Consider the following 23,537-nt stretch of genomic DNA (forward strand, 5'->3'; position numbering starts at 1 on the left):
CAGAGAGTTCTAGAGAAGAGACATATGTAAATTCATATGCAACTTAAATTTGGTCATGAAGGTGACAGCCCTAGATCATATTGCTAAATATTTGCTATTCTGTATTATGGCTTATACAATTTCTGTAGTGAACATTTCAAAGTGAGCAATTTTTGGCTCTTTTAATTAATAAATCTTTAAAAATTCAAAGCATGTATTTTCTGTACATTACTGAGAATTTTCAGCTATAGTATACAGATTGGATTAATACAGTATTAGCCATCGTCTTTGACATATTCTCAGTAAACCATGTGCAAAAAACATCAGCCAGGATCAGACTACTAGTACAAACAATTGCCTAAAATCTCTAAAGAGAGAGCGTGACTATGTCTGCCCTGCCCTGCCCTGCCCTGTCCTGGACTGGAATCTTGTGATGGGTTTCTGGCCGAAGCTGCTGGGCTGTGCTTTCTTCCTGTGACTTTAAATTGGACTATTTACATTGAGAAAACAAAGATCATTTGCCAAAAAAATAAAAGCCTCTTGAAGTTAAGTTTTATCTGTACTAGATTATGTAGATTTTTAAGTTAAAATTTATTTCCATTAACATTTCTCAGCATACATTTTAAAGTAAATTGTTTCGTATTTAAAATATTTTTATCATGCATCATGTTCTTAAACCCTATATGCAGGATTTTTCAAAGAATATTCCAATGGCATCAACTATCAATACAGACTCGCCTGTCTACAACCCTGTTAGCCAACCTACAGTCCAGTTTATTATTCAAGGAAGCCTTCCTCATGCTGTGTCTGTCACTGGTCAGCCTTTTTCTGCAGAATCTGAAGGGATATTTCAAAAACCAATTATCAAAAAAGAAGCCCAGATAACTGAAGCAAGTCGTGCACCTGATAAAACCAAAAGTGAAGAAGTGAGTGTGTCTTGTTTTAGAATATCCTACAGGATCTTATAATTTTGCATTTTGTTGCTTGATATTGAACGTTTTGAAAGTGTTTTGTTTCTTTTGAGGAAATAGTCTTCTGTATAATTTTTAGTTCTACTAAAGTTTTATAAAATTTCAGTTCTTATTTAAGGATGTGAAGTTGAATATTGATGCAAAAATATCATTGTCATCTGTGTGCTTAAAGGTAATGTCAGGGGGACTTTTTTTAAGGAAGTATTCTTCTGTTGCTTAAAGTGATAAAAGCTAATGGTTCTATTTAGTTAACAAGCTTACAGAAATTCTCCAGGTCTAATTCACAAATGGCAGAGGAGAGTTAAATGGATTAAACGTTTGGTTTGTTTCAGTCCGGAATTAATCACTTTTCCTTCACATCGTTGTTTTGTCTCCTATTTGATTTCTCCCTTGATGTAAAGTTTTGTGGTAAACATTTACTTCACAAATGTGCTTGTGTAGCTAATGTTTTGTTTCAGCTAAACATAAGAATATTCTGTCTCTTATCAAGAGTCTGTTATAAATGCAGCTATAAAGACATAATTGCAGAAAAATGCCCATTAACTTGATTTGGATTTCTGTAAAATCATTTTGATCCTCTAAGAATAATGTTGCTCATCTACGTAATTGTATCAGTCTAAACATGCATGAATATTTTGGGACTAAATATTAAGTATACAGTACATTTCATAGATTATTTTTATTTCTTTTTTAATTATATTTGTAAGGAGGTAGCATTTACTGTCTTAATAAGAGATATTTTCTGTATCGTTTATTTAGTACTTGAAGAAGCTTCATATGCAAGAAAGAGCTGTTGAGGAGGTTAAGCTTGCTATAAAGCCATTTTACCAGAAAAGAGAGATCACAAAGGAGGAGTACAAAGAAATTCTGCGAAAAGCTGTTAAAAAGGTAAATGCTATGTTATAATAACAACAACAACAACAACATTTATTTATATAGCACATTTTCATACAAACAGTAGCTCAAAGTGCATATTTACTATAATGTATTTTGGTCATTGATATGTGAGTTAGGAACACTTTCTTTTCAACTTTGTCATGTTTCTGACATGAATTTCTTTCAATTAAACATAACAGTATCACATTTTTCAACCCTGCCAAATTAATTTATGTTCTGGTGCAAGAGCCTGTCTTGACATCATGCAGTTTAAGTCAAATACCAGCCTTGATGATCCACATTCATCTCAGGACCACCCCACAATCATGTAGGTCAGTTCAGATTTGCCAATTAAGCCAATGCAGGTGTCTTTTGTCTACCCAGAGACAAGCTGACATAGACATGGGCGAATGTGTAGGAGATACACTTGCAGCATCTGAATGGAATTACCAGAATGCTGTGTTCATGACACAGCACTGCTTACCACTCCTGTATAGTACATAGTCATAATTTAAATTAACAAACCCTAAGGTCGTTCTGAAAATGCTGTACTTCAGCTTGGTCATATAACATTTAAACAACAGCATTTTTTTAATTAAGATTTGCTCTGCATAACAGAAGACCAAAGCTTCCACACTAAATATTGGTACACCCTGGTTTCTTTCCACTCCAGGACTAAGATAAAAAATAAATCCAGATATATTTTTCAAAATGGTGCATTATTGTCTCTTCACCTAATGAAGGCATGAGTTGAAGACATTAAAATAATGTAACAGAAAACCAAAAGAATGTTTCTGCCATTACAAGAAGTGGAATGGCATACCCACATTTTGTCTCTTTGATGACCTGACTTCTCATCCTTCTTACCTGTGAGCATCTCCTCAACTTACCTCAAAATTGAAAAATGGTCTGCACTTCTGAGGACAGACATGTCCTTCTACAGAATCATGACCACTACATTTGAGCATCCACTAGTGCTATCTGGTGTCCAAAAGTGGCATTTACAGGGCGTGAAGCTTTCAAATAACCTTCTAGCTGACCCTTTTCCAAAATAAAAGCAGTAGGATTATACATAATCAGGTCTGCTGCGTCTTGGCAGTATCTGTTTTCTTTGCCTTCAGTTGCCTATGTAGATTGAATCAGTACAAAAATGTTGACCTGATACCAATGGCAGCTTTTTGCACCTCACTACCAGTACCAAATGATTCCAGAGCAAACAACAGATAATTGCCTACCGTCTTTATCACACTCCACATATTATTACGAGACAAGGTGATTTGTAGATTCTGGAGAAGAGCAAATTAACTTCAGATTATTGGTATTTTATGTTTGTGATTGACAAAAATTTCTTTGTTATAGTGTTAAAATTTGGTTTACATCAACCACTGTGCAATGCTGAACCTTTCCTTTTAATTTAAAAATAACTGTAAAAATCACAGTATTATTTAAACATAATGTTAGGCAGCCGCTAAGTTTCCTAGTTTACTTCCGGTGGTTTATTTTAGCTCTTTTTTTAAGAGGTAGAGCTTATGAACCTAAACGGCATAGCCATAGAATATGAACTTAAGTGTGACCTTTAATTTTAATGTCTCATGATGTCAGAGGTTGACGTACAGTGGATTCAGAAGGTACTCAAGACACCTTCACTAACTACACACTTTGTTTTGTAGATTGAATTTTCAATCCATACATTGGCCATTTTTACCCTCTAGTCTTCACTCAGTAGCCCATAATGACAAATGAAAATGTGTTTTTAGAAAGGTTTGCACATCAAAAATTAAATTCTTTCATTCATGGAAGTATTTAGACCCTTAATTCAGTACTTTGTAGAAGCTCCTTAGGTAGCAATTACATCTTCAGGTCATCTTGGGTAAGACTCTATAAGCTTTGCAAACCTGGATTTGTGCAGTTTAACCCATTCTTCCTGGCAGATCCTCTCAAGCTTCATTAGATTGGATGGGAAGCATCTGTACACTACCCTCATCCGGTCTCTCCGCACATATTCTATGCTTTTGAGTGTTTTTGCTGGGTCAGACAAGGGAAGGCCAAGACGTGTCCCCAAGCTATTCCAGTGTTGCCTTGACTCAAGGCTTAGGATCATTGTCATGCTGAAAGACGAACCATAGTCCTTGACATACTGCCCAAAGAGTTCAATTTTTACCTCACTAGTGCAGAAAATCTTTCCTTGTGCTCTTAGAGTCTGTTAAATGCTGTTTGGCACTCCGTGTGCAGAAAGTGAAGGGGTCTGAATATTTTCTGAGTCCAATGTAAGTAATAGAAGTAAGGTTCTTATGACACATGGGTTTGGTATTAGAGGAGATAGATGGATACTTTATTAATCCCAAGGGGAAATTCACATTTTGTATATCTGAGTCTTGCCGGCACACTGCCAAAGGTTAGTTGCCTGCCTTGTACCCAGTGCAAGCAGAATAGGTTCTGCTCTGCCTTATTGCTGAACAGGACAAAGTTAAGCAGGCAATAAAAGGATGAGTAAATTAAAGTTGTTGTTTTTGTTTTTCTTCTTCTTAAGGTTTGTCACAGCAAAAGTGGAGAAATTAATCCAGTTAAAGTTGCAAATTTAATCAAAGCCTATGTTGATAAATACAGACAAGCCAAAAAGCATAAAAAGGATTCTACAGAGTAGAAATGGGAAGCTGGAAAGAAGACTCCTTTGATGACGATGTCTTTAGTAAACAAAATGTCAAGGGAAGCTGCAAATCATGTCTGTTTGCATTATTAATGATAAGACTTTATTTGCCATCATAACTGTATTTCATCAACAAGGAAATGAACGTGGAACATGTCAGAACTATGCAGGAGGCTTCAGTTTTTCATTTCTTTCTGTGTCACATGTTCTTTTTAATGATGCCTATAAGCCTCTAACAGAATTTATGTACTTAAATTCTAATGAGTTCTTTAATAGATAGATTTGCCACTTTATCCGCTCTCTATGTTCAGTTCCATTTTCTTAGAATCTAATAATGTTAAAACACTGATGTTTAATTTATGCCAAGTATTATTGCAGTAATAGTACTTTAAAGTTACTTTTCAGTCTCCACCATTTAAAATGTTTTCTTAAGTTTCTTAATTCAGGTTTTCTATACATTTGTTTCGACCAAAGCAAGTAAAATTTAAATTGAAATGAGATGTTGTCATGGGCCATTTATAAACATAGCCAAAGTAATTTCGGCTGTTAATGCAAATATTCTTACAATATGAGAAAATACATGGCAGTTGTGACAAACAGTTAAGCACTAATTTACCAGTATGCTTCCTTGTGTTTTGTTTAGATCACTGAAGGTGGGTTACCAATTGTGTTAATAGGCAAAACAAGCCGAAGTGACAGTTCAAAATTTGGCAAAAAAAAAATAAAGCTAAAGTTTTTATTGCATAAATAATTTTTTCTGTAACCCATAAAAATGACAGTGTGTTATAGTAGATGGCCCTGGTTTAGATTCAAATACCCCCATCTTTTGGTTTTATTAATGTGTTGAGGAATAATTCATAGTCAGTGATTTGATGGATCCATTGTTCATTCTGTTGTTAAATTTGTACATTTCCAATGTCCCGTTTTTTCTGAACACTTTGATCTGCTTCTGTTTATATTAGAACTTTAAAGTAAAGGGGAATATTCAGAAAATGCACCAAAAATGTCATTTTCTTATACTTGTATGTGTTTCTAGGCAGTTTTCTCTAAGGAGGTCTTAGTGGTTTGAGTATAAAAACAAATACACAACTTAATTGTCTATCAAAATGTTCTGTAAATATTTTTGAAGTGGGATCAAGAGTTGATTATCAGGCTTATCAATGGAAAAAGAATGATATATTCTAGAGCTGTAATAAAATATTTGATGTAGGTACCTGATTCTGAACTTCCCTCAGTCAGTCAGTGTTGATTGTGTAGCAAATATGTACAGAATAGCTATATCAAAAAACATTTTTATGCGACCTTTGCTTTTTCTGTACAGGTGATTTGTAGTGAAGGTTTGATATCAACAACAAAAGACATAAGTTTGATCCTAAAGACCATATAGCTGAGTGTGCTGGCTATATCAATGCCTAAATTCTTTGTTCTGATTTAATATTTAATAGGTTTAAAACCCTGAATTGTAATTTATCTGCTTGTAAATAATTTCATAAAAGGTGAATAAAGTCACTTTTTCAACTTTTTTGTTTTGAGAATCAGTGGCATTTACTTTGTTACCTTGAGTGTGCATTTGTGTGTGTGTGTGTATATATATGTGTGTGTGTATATATAGATATATATATATATATATATATATACAGTGGAGGAAATAATTATTTGACCCTCACTGATTTTGTAAGTTTGTCCAATGACAAAGAAATGAAAAGTCTCAGAACAGTATCATTTCAATGGTAGGTTTATTTCAACAGTGGCAGATTGCACATCAAAAGGAAAATCGAAAAAATAACTTTAAATAAAAGATAGAAATTGATTTGCATTTCATTGAGGGAAATAAGTTTTGAACCCCTACCTACCATTAAGAGTTCTGGCTCCCACAGAGTGGTTAGACACTTCTACTCAATTAGTCACCCTCATTAAGGACACCTGTCTTAACTAGTCACCTGTATAAAAGACACCTGTCCACAGAATCAATCAATCAAGCAGACTCCACACTCTACAACATGGGAAAGACCAAAGAGCTGTCCAAGGATGTCAGAGACAAAATTGTAGACCTGCACAAGGCTGGAATGGGCTACAAAACCATTAGCAAGAAGCTGGGAGAGAAGGTGACAACTGTTGGTGCGATTGTTCAAAATGGAAGGAGCACAAAATGACCATCAATCGACCTCGCTCTGGGGCTCCACGCAAGATCTCACCTCGTGGGGTGTCAATGGTTCTGAGAAAGGTGAAAAGAATCCTAGAACTACACGGGAGGAGTTAGTTAATGACCTCAAATTAGCAGGGACCACAGTCACCAAGAAAACCATTGGAAACACATTACACGCAATGGATTAAAATCCTGCAGGGCTCGCAAGGTCCCCTGCTCAAGAAGGCACATGTGCAGGCCCGTCTGAAGTTTGCCAATGAACACCTGAATGATTCAGAGAGTGACTGGGAGAAGGTGCTGTGGTCTGATGAGACCAAAATAGAGCTCTTTGGCATTAACTCAACTCGCTGTGTTTGGAGGAAGAAAATGCTGCCTATGACCCCAAAACACCGTCCCCACCGTCAAGCATGGGGGTGGAAACATTTTGCTTTGGGGGTGTTTTTCTGCTAAGGGCACAGAACAACTTAATCGCATTACGGGAAAATGGACGGAGCCATGTATCGTGAAATCCTGAGCGACAATCTCCTTCCCTCTGCCAGGAAACTGAAAATGGGTCGTGGATGGGTGTTCCAGCACGACAATGACCCAAAACATACAGCAAAGGCAACAAAGGAGTGGCTCAAGAAGAAGCACATTAAGGTCATGGAGTGGCCTAGTGGTCTCGGACCTTAATCCAATAGAAAACCTATGGAGGGAGCTCAAGCTCAGAGTAGCACAGAGACAGCCTCAAACCTTAGGGATTTAGAGATGATCTGCAAAGAGGAGTGGACCAACATTCCTCCTAAAATGTGCAAACTTGGTCATCAATTACAAGAAACGTTTGACCTCTGTGCTTGCAAACAAGGGTTTTTCCACTAAGTATTAAGTCTTTTTGTTAGAGGGTTCAAAAACTTATTTCCCTCAATGAAATGCAAATCAATTTCTATCTTTTATTTAAAGTTATTTTTTCAATTTTCCTTTTGATGTGCAATCTGCCACTGTTGAAATAAACCTACCATTGAAATGATACTGTTCTGAGACTTTTCATTTCTTTGTCATTGGACAAACTTACAAAATCAGTGAGGGGTCAAATAATTATTTCCTCCACTGTATGTGTATATATATATATATATATATATATATATATATATATATATATATATATATATATATATATATAATGCATATTTTCTATTGTACTTTTTGAAGTTTAGTACTTTTGCACTACTGTCTTGTAGATAAAAGGTGAAGAGAATAAACTCCCGATTGTTTTTTGTATTATCTGTCAAACCTCAGTTGGTAATGATTTAAGCCTATTGGTAACCTCAACAGTCCAGTTACATTTTTAGCAAAATCAAATATAGAAATTTTCTTGTATTCCAGTAAGTGTTGCATACGGTCTATTACTGCTCTGTCTCTGGCTTTACTCATCTATCTGTGCAAAAGGCAGGTTTCATCATCATTCAAGGTAAAATATACCTGCCTTTTAAAGTACAGGGTTCAGGTATTTATGCATATATATTCATTATGTGGATAGAGAGTTGCAACCATCAAGAAGATCTTGTTAGGCTAATGGTACTCTGCATGTCTTGGGTACCCATTTCACTTGTGGATTTTTACTCTAATCAGTTATATTCCATGTAGTTAGTGTGTGTGTGTGTGTGTGTATACTGTATGTATGTATATATATATAATATATATATATAATATATATATATAATATATAAATATATATATATATCAAAAATATACAGTCATATGAAAAAGTCTGGTAACCCCTCTTAATTCTTTGGATTTTTGTTTATCATTGGCTGAGCTTTCAAAGTAGTAACTTCCTTTTAATATCTGACATGCCTTCTGGAAACAGTAGGATTTCAGCAGTGACATTAAATTTATTGGATTAACAGAAAATACGCATCATAACAAAATTATACAAGTGCATAAATCTGGGCACCCAACAGAGATATGACATCAATACTTAGTTGAGCCTCCATTTGCTCCTTTGAGCCTCTCGACGCTGTCCTCCTACAGCCTGTGATGAGTGTCTGGATTCTGGATGGAGGTATTTCTGACCATTCTTCATACAAAATCTCCAGTTCTTCCAGTTTAGCAAAATCAGTCAGCGTACCAAAAGTGTAGTGAATGAAATCACTGTTTGTCTTTCTTCACTTTAAACCCATCTGGAAGAACCTCAAACACAGCTGTTAATGGGTTAGGAGGGATTGCGAGACCAAGGCTGTCTGAAAGGTAATTACAAATTTTGCCGCAGAATTATGTTAATTCGGTGCAGGATCAAAACATGTGACCCAGTGAAGCTGGGACCTGATTGCAGCGTTCGCAGGTTGGATCTTGCCCTGCAAATCTAACAGCCTCTAGACGCCTCCTATAGCCTTTGATGGGTGTCTGGACTCTGGATGGAGGTATTTCTGACCATTCTTCATACAAAATCTCTCCAGTTCAGTTAAATCTGATGGCTGCTGAGCATGGACAGCCTACTTCAAATCATCCCATAGATTTCCGATGATATTTAAGTCAGGGGACTGTGACGGCCATTCCAGAACATTGTACTTCTCCCTCTGCATGAATGCCTTTGTAGATTTTGAACTGTGTTTTAGGTCATTATCTTGTTGGAATATCAAACCCTTGCGTAACTTCAACTTAGTGACTGATGCTTGAACATTATCCTGAAGAATTTGTTGATATTGAGTTGAATTCATCCGACCCTCGACTTTAACAAGGGTCCCAGTCCCTGAACTAGCCACACAGCCCCACAGCATGATGGGACCTCCACCAAATTTGACAGGAGGTAGCAGGTGTTTTTCTTGGAATGCGGTGTTCTTCTTCCGCCATGCAAAGCGCTTTTTGTTTCGACCAAATAACTCAATTTGTGTCTCATCAGTCCAAAGCACTTTGTTCCAAAATGAATCTGGCTTGTCTAAATGAGCATTGGCATACAACAAGCGACTCTGTTTGTGGTGTGAGTGCAGAAAGGGCTTCTTTCTCATCACTCTGCCATACAGATGTTCTTTGTTCAAATTGTGCTGAATTGTAGAACGATGTACAGATACACCATCTGCAGCGAGATGTTCTTGCAGGTCTTTGGAGGTGATCTGTGGGTTGTCTGTAACCTTCTCACAATCCTGCTCATATGCCGCTCCTGTATTTTTCTTGGCCTGCCAGACCTGCTGGGTTGGTTTAACAGTAACTGTGCCTGTGGCCTTCCATTTCCTGATTCCATTCCTTACAGTTGACACTGACAGTTTAAACCTCTGAGATCGCTTTTTGTAGCCTTCCCCTAAACCAGGAGACTCAACAATCTTTGTTTTCAGATCTTTGGAGAGTTGCTTTGAGGATCCCATGCTGTCTGTCGCTCTTCAGAGGAGAGTCAAAGGGAAGGAAGCACAACTTGCAATTGACCACCTTAAATACCTTTTACCACTCATGATTGGACACTCCTGTCTATGAAGTTCAAGGCTTAATGAGCTCATCCAACCAATTTGGTGTTGCCAGTAATCCGCATTGAGCAGTGACAGGCATTCAAATCAGCCAAATGACAAGGGGACCCACATTTGTGCACAGCCAGTTTTTCACATTTGATTTAATTTCATACAACTAAATATGGCTTCACTAAAAATCTTTGTTAGGAAAACACCTCAGGACTCAGATGTTCCTAGAAAATGAAAGACATACCACTGGTATCTTTTTTGTTGAAAGTCGAGTCAATTATGATGCAGGCTGAGAGGGGTTCCCAAATTTTTTCATATGACTGTGTGTCTACGTGTATATGTACGTGTATATACACTGCCTGGCCAAAAAAAAGGTCACACACTCTTTAATATTTCGTTGGACCGCCTTTAGCTTTGATTACGGCACACATTCGCTGTGGCATTGTTTCGATAAGCTTCTGCAATGTCCCAAGATTTAGTTCCATCCAGTGTTGCATTAATTTTTCACCAAGATCTTGCATTCATGATGGTAGAGTCTGACCGCTGTGCAAAGCCTTCTCCAGCACATCCCAAAGATTCTCAATGGGGTTAAGGTCTGGACTCTGTGGTGGACAATCCATGTGTGAAAATGATGTCTCGTGCTCCCTGAACCACTCTTTCACAATTTGAGCCCGATGAATCCTGGCATTGTCATCTTGGAATATGCCCGTGCCATAAGGGATGAAAAAAATCCATTGATGGAATAACCTGGTCATTCAGTATGTTCAGGTAGTCAGCTGGCCTCATTCTTGGAGCACCTACTGTTGCTGAACCTCTAGACCTGACCAACTGCAGCAACCCCAGATCATAGCACTGCCCGCACAGGCTTGTACAGTAGGCACTAGGCATGATGGGTGCATCACTTCATCTGCCTCTCTTCTTACCCTGATTGCGCCCATCACTCTGGAACAGGGTAAATCTGGACTCGTCAGACCACAGGACCTTCTTCCATTGCTCCAGAGTCCAATCTTTATGCTCCCTAGCAAATTGAAGCCTTTTTTTCCGGTTTGCCTCACTGATTAGTGGTTTTCTTACGGATACACAGCTGTTCAGTCCCAATCCCTTGAGTTCCCTTTGCATTGTGCGTGTGGAAATGCTCTTACTTTCACTATTAAACATAGACCTGAGCTCTACTGTTGTTTTTCTTCGATTTGATTTCACTGAGCGTTTAAGTGATCGCCGATCACGATCATTCAGGATTTTTTTCCAGCCACATTTCATCCTCAAAGACGATGGGTCCCCACTATCCTTCCAGATTTTAATAACGCGTTGGACAGTTCTTAACCCAATTTTAGTAGTTTCTGCAATCTTCTTAGATGTTTTCTCTGCTTGACCCTTCTCAAACAGACTAACATCTTTTCCACAACCACGAGATGTGTCTTTCGACCCGGTTGTTTAAGAAATGAGAAGCAACTCATTGCACCAGTTGGCGTTAAATAACGTGTTGAAAGATAATCGCCCATGCAGTAATTATCCAATAGGAGGCTCGTACCTATTTGCTTAGTTAAATCCAGGTGGCGACTTTTTTTTTGGCCAGGCAGTGTATGTAAATGTATAGATACACTCACCTAAAGGATTATTAGGAACACCTGTTCAATTTCTCATTAATGCAATTATCTAATCAACCAATCACATGGCAGTTGCTTCAATGCATTTAGGGGTGTGGTCCTGGTCAAGACAATCTCCTGAACTCCAAACTGAATGTCAGAATGGGAAAGAAAGGTGATTTAAGCAATTTTGAGTGTGGCATGGTTGTTGGTGCCAGACGGGCCGGTCTGAGTATTTCACAATCTGCTCAGTTACTGGGATTTTCACGCACAACCATTTCTAGGGTTTATAAAGAATGGTGTGAAAAGGGAAAAACATCCAGTATGCGGCAGTCCTGTGGGCTTAAAATGCCTTGTTGATGCTAGAGGTCAGAGGAGAATGGGCGACTGATTCAAGCTGATAGAAGAGCAACTTTGACTGAAATAACCACTCGTTACAACCAAGGTATGCAGCAAAGCATTTGTGAAGCCACAACACGCACAATCTTGAGGCGGATGGGTTACAACAGCAGAAGACCCCACCGGGTACCACTCATCTCCACTAAAAATAGGAAAAAGAGGCTACAATTTGCACGAGCTCACCAAAATTGGACAGTTGAAGACTGGAAAAATGTTGCCTGGTCTGATGAGTCTCGATTTCTGTTGAGACATTCAAATGGTAGAGTCAGAATTTGGCGTAAACAGAATGAGAACATGGATCCATCATGCCTTGTTACCACTGTGCAGGCTGGTGGTGGTGGTGTAATGGTGTGGGGGATGTTTTCTTGGCACACTTTAGGCCCCTTAGTGCCAATTGGGCATCGTTTAAATGCCACGGGCTACCTGAGCATTGTTTCTGACCATGTCCATCCCTTCATGACCACCATGTACCCATCCTCTGATGGCTACTTCCAGCAGGATAATGCACCATGTCACAAAGCTCGAATCATTTCAAATCGGTTTCTTGAACATGACAATGAGTTCACTGTACTAAAATGGCCCCCACAGTCACCAGATCTCAACCCAATAGAGCATCTTTGGGATGTGGTGGAACGGGAGCTTCGTGCCCTGGATGTGCATCCCACAAATCTCCATCAACTGCAAGATGCTATCCTATCAATATGGGCCAACATTTCTAAAGAATGCTTTCAGCACCTTGTTGAATCAATGCCACGTAGAATTAAGGCAGTTCTGAAGGCGAAAGGGGCTCAAACACCGTATTAGTATGGTGGTCCTAATAATCCTTTAGGTGAGTGTATATACAGTACTCCGCACAAATGAGTACACCCCACTACATTTGTCAGAAAACCTTTAGTTTCCTTTCAGTATCAACATTTTCTATGAGATGCTGTACTACAAAATACTCCCACAAATGTGGGCCATTGATTGCAAACACGATTTGTTAATTTGCACACATAAAAAAGTGATTTTCCTAACAAATTCATTCAAGCCCATGTTGAAAAAATGAGTACACCCCAATTATAGTCTTAGGAGAAAAGCCACACTTGAGACTACCAAATTCTGACCAGGCATTCAACCACAGGTGAGTCTAAAGATTCATTTAAGAGGTGTCCAGCAGACAGGCGACTATAAGAGGGAATTACTTAACAAAGAAAAGTCCTTCCCATTTCATGCTGTCAGCAATGGCTCCACATGGAAGAGAAATGTCAAGAAATCTGAGAAAGGAAATCATTTTATTTTTTTTTCCAGCCATCTGGAGTTTTTTTTTGTTTTTTCTGTCCACCCTGGCCATCGGACCTAACTCTTATTCTATGTTAATTAATGTTGACTTATGATTATCTTTTATTGTGTCTTCTATTTTTCTATTCATTTTTTAAAGCACTTTGAGCTACATTTTTTTGTATGAATATGTGCTATATAAATAAATGTTGATTGATTGATTACACAAAAAAGGTGAGGGCCACAAGAAGATCAGCAAAGCTTTACATATCAGTCAAAATACTGTAGCAAAAGTGATCCAAAAATTTAAGAAAGAAGAAAGTGCAACCATCTTACGGAGGCGTCCAGGCCTTCCACCGAAGTTAACATCTCGACAGGAGCGTCTTCTGATGAGAAGGGTTGAAGAAAATCACCACGCAAGTTCACTGCAGTCAGCTAAAGCAGTAGAAAGCCAAACTGGAGTGACCGCTTCCCGTGACACCATACGGCGCACACTGCAGAGGAATGGCCTGCATGGGTATCGTCCAACAAGGAAGCCGCTCCTAAAGCCCATGCACAAAAAAACGCCTCGAATTTGCTACGGCCCATGCTGAAAAAGTTGAAGACTACTGGGACTCTACAGTGGGATGCAAAAGTTTGGGCAACCTTGTTAATAATCATTATTTTCCTGTATAAATCGTTGGTTGTTACGATAAAAAATGTCAGTTAAATATATCATATAGGAGACACACACAGTGATATTTGAGAAGTGAAATGAAGTTTATTGGATTTACAGAAAGTGTGCAATAATTGTTTAAACAAAATCAGGCAGGTGCATAAATTTGGGCACCACAAAAAAGAAATGAAATCAATATTTAGTAGATCCGCCTTTTGCAGAAATTACAGCCTCTAAACGCTTCCTGTAGGTTCCAATGAGAGTCTGGATTGTGGTTGAAGGTATTTTGGACCATTCCTCTTTACAAAACATCTCGAGTTCATTCAGGTTTGATGGCTTCCGAGCATGGACAGCTCGCTCTCTTTAACTCACACCACAGATTTTCAATTCTATTCAGGTCTGGGGACTGAGATGGCCATTCCAGAACGTTGTACTTGTTCCTCTGCATGAATGCCTTAGTGGATTTTGAGCAATGTTTCGGGTCGTTGTCTTGTTGAAAGACCCAGCCCCACCGCAGCTTCAGCTTTGTCACTGATTCCTGGACATTGGTCTCCAGAATCTGCTGATACTGAGTGGAATCCATGCGTCCCTCAACTTTGACAAGATTCCCAGTCCCTGCACTGGCCACCCAGCCCCACAGCATGATGGAACCACCACCATATTTGACTGTAGGTAGCAGGTGTTTTTATTGGAATGCTGTGTTCTTTTTCCTCCATGCATAACGCCCCTTGTTATGCCCTAATAACTCCATTTTAGTTTCATCAGTCCACAGCACCTTATTCCAAAATGAAGCTGGCTTGTCCAAATGTGCTTGAGCAGACCTCAAGCTGCTCTGTTTGTGCTTCCTCTTCATCACTCTCGCATACAGCAGCATCTCCTTGTGTCAAGTGCGAATGGTTGAACGATGCACAGTGACTCCATCTGCTGCAAGATGATGTTGTAGGTCTTTGGTGCTGGTCTGTGGGTTGACTCTGACTGTTCTCACCATTCGTCACTTCTGTCTATCCGAAATCTTTCTTGGTCTGCCACTTCGAGCCTTAACTTGAACTGAGCCTGTGGTCTTCCATTTCCTCAATATGTTCCTAACTGTGGAAACAGACAGCTTCAATCTCTGGGACAGCTTTCTGTATCCTTCCCCTAAACCATGATGGTGAACAATCTTTGTCTTCAGGTCATTTGAGAGTTGTTTTGTGACCCCCATGTTGCTACTCTTCAGAGAAAATGAAAGGAGGAGGGAAACTTACAATTGACCCCCTTAAATACTCGGATTCACCTGTGTATGTAGGTCAGGGGTCACTGAGCTTACCAAGCCAATCTGAGTTCCAACAATTAGTTCTAAAAGTTTGGGAATCAATAAAATGACAACGGTGCCCAAATTTATGCACCTGTCTGATTTTGTCTGAACAATTATTGCACACTTTCTGTAAATCCAATAAACTTCATTTCACTTCTCAAATATCACTGTGTGTGTCTCCTATATGATATATTTAACTGACATTTTTTATCGTAACAACCAACGATTTATACAGGAAAATAATGACTATTAACAAGGTTGCCCAAACTTTTGCATCCCACTGTATACTCCGGAGTGATGAGACAAAGATCGCTGTTTTTGGAACTAATGGCGTCGTAAAGGTGAGGATTGCAAAGAGAAATGCATGGTGCCTACGGTGAAAGATGGTGGTGGCAGTGTCCTTATGTGGTGTTGAGGAGCTGCATTTCACTGATGGTATCATGAACTCAACAATGTACGGCTCTATACTGAAGGAGAAGATGCTGCCATCACTCGGTGCACTTGGTCGGCGTGCACTTTTCCAACACGACAATGATCCAAAACACACAGTCAAAGCTACTGTTGCATTTCTGAAGGAGAACAGGGTGAAGGTGATTGAATAGCCAAGTATGTCTCCTGATCTGAACCCAATCGAACATCTGTGAGGAATTGTGAAGCGACAAGTTGAGGATCACTCTCCATCCAGCATCCAGCATCCAGCCTCTAAAAGAGGTTAGTCTTGAAGAACGGAAAAAGATGGATGTTGCAATATGTCGCCAACTTGTTCATTCCATGCCTAGAAGACTTGGTGCTGTCCTCAAAAATCACGGTGGTCATACTAAACACTAGATGTAGTAGTTTGTGTTGCGGGGTGTATTCATTTTTGCTTCAACCAATTTGAGTAAAACTGAAGATGTTGTGATCTAAGTTATATTATTAACCTTAATTTCATGTTATGGAGTTAAACAAGTGATCAATAAAACTCAACCTTGTGAAAATTTTGGTAATTGTTCTTTTGTTCATTGAGCTACTGATTAAATTTGTACTTTTTAAAGGGAGTGTACTCAGATAGATAGATAGATAGATAGATAGATAGATAGATAGATAGATAGATATGTGAAAGGCACTATATAATAGATAGATAGATAGATAGATAGATAGATAGATAGATAGATAGATAGATACTTTATTAATCTAATATTAATTAGAGTAATAAAAATGGAAAAAAAAAAAAGAAAAAAAAATCTTTTATGCTGAGCACTGTATATATATGTGTGTATGTAAATATCTCTATTATAATAAAAAAAATCCTGGGATGAAATGAGACTTTTTGGCCTGGGACAAGACATGACTTTCTCAGAGAGACACTTTCACGTCCTGTGAGACAAGAGAATCACGCCTGGGGCTGTTTACATCCCCCCTCAAGCGAACGCGGAGATAGCGAGTGACATCATCCATTCCGCAGTTGCTAAGTTACAAACGCAGCACCCTGAGGCACTTGTGCTAATCGCTGGAGACTTTAACCAGGTGACGCTGGACCAAACATTACCTGCCTTCTCCCAGTATGTGGATTGTAACACCCGGGGAAACAGGACTATCGACCTACTGTATGCAAATGTTAAAGACACATACAGCGCCACCCCACTGCCTGCGCTTGGGAAAGCAGATCATAACCTGGTTCTGCTTCAGCCTCACTACAAACCAAGAGTGAGGGCGCTACCTACAACCACACGCTCATTCAGGAAGTGGTCCTCTGAGGCAGAGCAGACTCTGAGAGACCGGACTGGAATATCCTGCAGGGGTCACAGAGTGAGAACATTGAAGACGCTGTTGACTGCACTACTGACTACATCGACTTCTGTATGGACATTGTAGTTCCAGTAAGAACAGCACGCTGCTATGCTAACAACAAGCCATTAATTACATCAAAGGCCTTTTGAACCAGAAGAAAAGGGCTTTTAAAGGTGGTGATCAGCATGAGCTCAAACGCGTGCAGAAGAAACTCCGAGTCCAGCTCAGGGCGGCGAAAGAGCAGTACAGGAGAAAGCTGGAGCAGAAGTTGCAGAACAACAGCATGAAGGAAGTGTGGGATGGGATGAAAATTATCACTGGCTGCAGCTCGAAGCGGGGTACCACCATCGAGAGAGACGTGGAGAGAACAAACCAGATGAACAACTTCTTTAATAGGTTTGACCACCCTAACCCACTCTCACCTCGGAGTACTGCATCCTCCAACCATCCTTCTGCTGATACCAGCATAGGTGAGACATCCCCACCCACAATTACAGCAGCCCAGGGGCCTCATGTATAAATGGTGTGTATGCACAGAAATGTTGCGTAAGAACTTTTCCATGTTCAAATCGCGATGTATAAAACCTACACTTGGCGTAAAGCCATGCACTTTTCCACGGTACCTCATGCCTTGTCGTACGCAAGTTCTCAGCTCGGTTTTGCAGACTGGCGGCACCCAGCGTCAAAGCAATGGTACTCTTCCTGTGTGGTTACACCTTATTTTCCTGACGTGGCTTTATAAATACACCGAAACTAACCGCATATTGTTTATTAGTGTAATGCATCTGATTGTAATTAACTCGTAACAATATAATGGTAGAGGGAACAGCCATAGTATTCCAAATGCCACAACTGCTTTAGTGTTGTTACTCTCACTTTTCCTTCTTCTTCTTCTTCTTCTTCTTCTTCTTCTTTCAGCTCCTCCCGTTAGGATTTGCCACAGCGGATCATCTTTTTCCATATTTCTCTCACTGCACCACTCGGAGTATTTCTATCACTGTATCTGAGTGTGAATCACAGCAGCAGCTGATCGGAAAGAGAATTATCGGTATACAGCTTTAAGGACACGCTGTCTCAGCCACTGCAAAACGTTTTAAAGCCTTTCCTGTACGGACCTCGCGGTTCAGAAACATAAACGATATCATTTATAAGGTGAAATTCAGCAAAATATGTTTGTTAAATTATACAGATAAAACTTTAACTTTATTTAAATAATCTATATTCTTCACTGGGAGTGTCGTTAAGGATAGAATAATTAAACATGTACTACGAAGACATTTCAATGTTCTTTAAACGCGTTTTGAAGAATCGGCTAAGCTTACAGATGGCTTAACTTCTATTACAGAGCTGATTGTGTGGCGATCGGTTACTTGGGGAAAGAAAAGCACTGACTGCAGTGACGGCTACGCCAATATATATTGAATATAAAACAGAAAGAGAAAATAACAACACAGCTAAAAACACAGCGACAAATTTCGGCAAAAGTTAAATGCTTGTGTCATGAGCACGAGGCGGCTATGCAGCCATCCACCGTGCATAAGCTACCTTACTGACGGGTCGACGAAGGTGCCACTGATTCTTCCTCTGCCCAGTGCCACCACAAGCCTAGAGCCGCCCCTGAGTACTGCTGCAATAAATTATTTCATCGAAGTGAAACATGTTTAATAACGTGCTTTAACTCCTATCATCATGAAAATGACATCACGTATACATCTCAGTATTTTAGTTATTCAGAGAGCTGTAATATCACGAACGTAATGGACTCTGTGTCCAGTTGGAGGAAGAGAGCCGTTTAAGAAGCAAGTAGTGATTCACACACAGAGCACATAGAAGATCACATACAAAACAAAGCATTTAACGTGCTACTTTAATTACGATGTGATTTGAGAAACTGGTTAATTAAAACGATTTTAAGATGAAGTTTATAATGTTCTACTTTAATGACAAAATAAACTACGTGATTAAAGTGGAAATGTCGAGATTAAAGTTGACATTTCGTGCTTTTTCCCCACTGTGTGCCTTTTTTCTCTGTACCCTAATAAGCTTTCATATGACACTCAGACAGTGGGCTACAACTCGCCTTTTTTTTTTTTTTTAATTTATTTATTAATTTTATTACAATCAATACATAGCAATCAAGTTTTTACAAAAAAGAATTATGCTAAGAACAGATCGATCCCCACCCTTGAGAGAGAGAGCAAGCCAAACGGTGTAAAATTTAAGGCTTTTAAAAATACCTAAATCAACAAATTCTCTGTGCTTTATAAACTCATTTTAAAATATTACTGATTAGATCCTGCCATGTTTTGAAAAAGTCTGTACAGATCCTCTAACTGAGTATTTGATTTTTCCAATTTTAAATAATATAACACATCAGTTTCCCACTGACTTAAAGAGGAGAGTTTGGGTTCTTCCAGTTTATCAGAATAAGTCTGCGTGCCAACAGTGTAGTGAATGCAATCACAATTTGTTTGTCTTTCTCCACTTTAAGACCCTCTGGAAGAACCCCAAACACAGCTGTTAATGGGTTAGGAGGGATTGTGAGTCCAAGACTGTCTGAGAGGTAATTAAAAATTTTTGTCCAGAATAATGTTAATTTGGTGCAGGCCCAGAACATGTGACCTAGTGAGGCTGGGGCTTTTGCAGCGTTCACAGGTTGGATCATGCCCTGGAAACATTTTGAGAGTTTTAGTCGAGACAGATGTGCTCGATATATAATTTTGAGTTGTATAATTGTATGCTTTGCATATGGAGCTTGAGTGAATTCTCTGCATTGCTACTTTCCACTCCTTTTCTGATATATTAATTGAGAGGTCATTTTCCCAGTGTCCTCTTGGATCTTTGAAAGGAAGGGATTGTAAAAGGATTTTATATATTGTAGAGATGGAGTCTAACTCCTTGAAATTGAGCAATAATTTTTCCAGCGTGGATGAGGGTGCAAGATGAGGAAAATCTGGAAGGTTCTGTTTAACAAAGTTCCTGATTTGAAGATAGTGAAAGAAATTTGTAGCTGGAATGTTAAATTTGGAATGTAATTGTTCATAGGATGCAAAGACGTTGTCTATATAAAGATCTCTAAGCAAGTTAATTCCAAATTTTTCCAGATATTAAAACTGCATATGTTTGTGAGGGTTGAAAGAGGTGGTTCTCTTTGCAGGGTGCCACAGAAAGAAGCTTCTCCGTCTTAAAATGCTTTCTACATTGGTTCCAGATTCTAAGTGAGTGGAGCACAATTGGGTTATTAGTGTATTGCCGAAAACGGGTGTTTATTGGAGCACACAGCAAGGAATACAAAGAAGTACTGCAGGATTTTACTTCTATTGCGGTCCATGCCTGTGTATGTTCTTCTATTTGTGTCCAGGTTCTTATCGACTGTATATTTGCGCCCAGTAATAAAACTGGAAGTTAGGTAGAGCCATGCCGCCTTCTGCCTTTTGTCTTTGTAGGGTCTCTTTTGATGCGTGGATGTTTAGAATTCCAAATAAATGAGGTTATTGTTGAATCTAATTGCTTAAAGAACGATTTATTAATGTATATTGGTATGTTTTGAAATAAAAAGGAGCTTAGGAAGAATATTCATCTTAACAGTGTTAATTCTTCCAGCTAGTGTGAGATGAAGGGTTGACCATCTATGCAAGTCTTGTTTAATTTTTTCCATGCACGACGATAAATTTTGTTGATAAAGAGCTTTATGTTTACTTGTGATGTTTACCCCGAGGTATTTAAACTGTTCTGCAATGATAAAAGGAAGGGTGTCTAATCTAATATTATATGCTTGAGAATTCACGGAAAGAGTACACTTTTATTCAGATTAATTCTGAGACCAGAGAGCTTTTGAAATTCTGTGAGGGCTGCTAAGACTGCAGGCACAGAATTTTCTGGGTCCGATATATACAGTACCATGTCATCTGCATATAATGAGATTTTCTGTTCCAGTCCTTCTCTGCTAATCCCCTTTATCTGATCAGTATTTCGACAATGTATTGCCAGTGGTTCAATGGCAATTGCAAACAGCAGTGGTGACAAAGGGCATCCTTGTCTTGTGCCACGCTCTAGTTTAAAGTAGTCTGAGCAAATGTTATTGATGCAAACTGAAGCTTCTGGGTTAGTATACAGTAATTTAATCCATGCACAAATGTTCGGCCAAACCCAAACTTCTCCAAAATAGTAAAAGGTATTTCCATTCAATCATGTCGAATGCTTTTTCTGCATCCAATGATAATAATATTTCTGGGGTGTTTGATTTAGTTGGTGAGTATATTACATTAAACAGGCGTCAAGATTTGAAGATAAGTGTCGGCCCCTAATAAATCCAGTTTGGTCTTGTGATATTACTGAGGGGAGCACTTTCTCCATCCTTCTAGCTATGATTTTAGAGAGTATTTTAACGTCGTTATTCAGAAGTGAAATTGGTCTGTATGATGCACATTGTAATAAGTCCTTATTTTGTTTTGGAAAGACAGTGATTAGTGCTTGGCGAAAGGTTTGTGGAAGAGATTGGTTATCTCTGGCTTCTGTAAATGTTGCTAATAGGAGGGAGCTAGCTGAGCGGAGAATTTCTTGTAAAACTCTGCAGGGTAGCCGTCAGGGCCTGCTGCTTTTCCACCTTGGAGTGACTTTATAGCATCCAGTAATTCTGATAATGACAGAGGTTTATCGAGCTCCTCCACACTAATAGCGTCAATTTGTGGTATCTGTAATTTATCCAGAAATGCATTAGATTGTATATTGTCTTCTTTAAACTCAGTAGTATATAGGGATTTATAGTAGTCTCTAAAAGTGTACATTATATTTTTGTGTTCGATGATTTTATCTCCATTCGTGTTAGTAATTACCGAGATTGCGCTATGCATCTTGCTTGTGGATTTGTTGCGCTAAAAGCTTATTAGCTTTCTCTCCATGTTCATAATAATGATGTCTGGATTTGTAAATTAGTTGTTCGGTTTCTTTAGTTGTCAAGAGGTTTAATTCTGAATGTAGAGCCTGCCTCCTCTTATGCATGTTTTCACGGCAACTTTGATATGTGACTTCTTTTTTATTTCCGGCACTGTGCGATTTGTGAATGTGAGCTTTGAAGTTTCTCCAACACGCTATGTCACTCGATCAACTTCCACGGTTTATTTAAAACAAATAGTATATTTTTCCTTTGCCTCCACTTGGTATTCGCTGAAATTCTTATATTTTCCCCCCGTGCTTTTCCCATTGTCTTTTCACAGAAGGCTGCGCTTAAGGGTGATTTATATTGATTTGCATATTCAAATAGGCGTAATTCTGGGAGGATTTGGGGCGTTACATAATGCGCGTGCACGAGCGTTAGTTTTCACGCTGATCGGGATTTATGGAGCGGAAGAACGTGGAAGTTGGAGTACGCACAGATTCCTGCATCTGGATTTTTCTGTGCGTAAACACATTTCGGCTTTTGTGCTTACGCCATGTTATAGTGCGAGTTCTACGCACGGCGTTATACATGAGGCCCCAGGTGAGCAGAGAGCTGAGGAGACTTCTTGCCAGCAAAGCAGCGGGTCCAGATGGAGTATCGCCACGATTGCTGAAGGCCTGTGCGTTGGAACTGGGGAGTCCTCTACAGCGCATCTTCAACCTGAGCCTGGAACAGGGGAGAGTTCTGAGGCTTTGGAAAACATCTTGCATCACCCCAGTCCCAAAGGTATCACGTCCTAGTAAGCTGAATGACTTCCGGCCTGTTGCTCTGACGTCACATGTGATGAAGACCATGGAGCGGCTGCTGCTTCACCACCTGAGGCCACAGGTCTGCCATGCCCTTGACCCTCTGCAGTTCGCATACCAGGAGAAGGTGGGAGCGGAGGATGCCATCATCTATATGCCACACCGATCCCTCTCCCACTTGGACAGAGGCAGTGGCGCTGTAAAAATTATGTTTCTGGACTTCTTTAGTGCCTTCAACACCATCCAACCTCTGCTCCTTAGAGACAAGCTGACAGAGATGGGAGTTGATTCATACCTGGCAGCATGGATCATGGACTATCTTACAGACAGACCTCAGTATGTGCGTCTCGGGAACTGCAGGTCTGACATTGTGGTCAGCAGCACAGGAGCGCCACAGGGGACTGGACTTTCTCCGGTCCTGTTCAGCCTATATACATCAGACTTCCAATACATCTCGGAGTCCTGCCACGTGCAAGAGTTCACTGACGACACTGCTATCGTGGGCTGCATCAGGAGTGGGCAGGAGGAGGAGTATAGGAACCTAATCAAGGACTTTGTTAAATGGTGCGACTCAAACTAACTACACCTGAACACCAGCAAGACCAAGGAGCTGGTGGTGGATTTTAGGAGGCCCAGGCCCCTCATGGACCCTGTGATCATCAGAGGTGACTGTGTGCAGAGGGTGCAGACCTATAAATACCTGGAATACCTGCAGCTGGATGATAAATTGGACTGGACTGCCAATACTGATGCTCTGTGCAAGAGAGAACAGAGACGACTATACTTCATTAGAAGACTGGCGTCCTTCAACATCTGCAATAAGATGCTGCAGATGTTCTACCAG

The 23,537-nt window shown here is 39.5% G+C and overlaps 1 protein-coding gene across 2 annotated transcripts in view; it reads left to right on the forward strand.

Annotated features, from left to right (window-relative positions):
* The window catches only part of phrf1 (PHD and ring finger domains 1), a 116,776-nt gene extending 110,781 nt beyond the window's left edge, over positions 1-5,995 (forward strand). For both annotated transcript variants that reach the window (XM_039744469.1, XM_039744477.1), the window contains exons 16-18: positions 669-905; positions 1,710-1,838; positions 4,357-5,995. In XM_039744469.1, the coding sequence (XP_039600403.1) occupies positions 669-905; positions 1,710-1,838; positions 4,357-4,470 (480 nt within the window). In that variant the 3' untranslated portion in view covers positions 4,471-5,995. The remainder of the gene's footprint in view (positions 1-668; positions 906-1,709; positions 1,839-4,356) is intronic.
* Positions 5,996-23,537: the final 17,542 nt, after the last annotated feature.

This window comes from Polypterus senegalus, chromosome 1 (genome assembly GCF_016835505.1).
Source record: "Polypterus senegalus isolate Bchr_013 chromosome 1, ASM1683550v1, whole genome shotgun sequence".
NCBI classification, from domain to species: Eukaryota; Metazoa; Chordata; class Cladistia; order Polypteriformes; family Polypteridae; genus Polypterus; species Polypterus senegalus.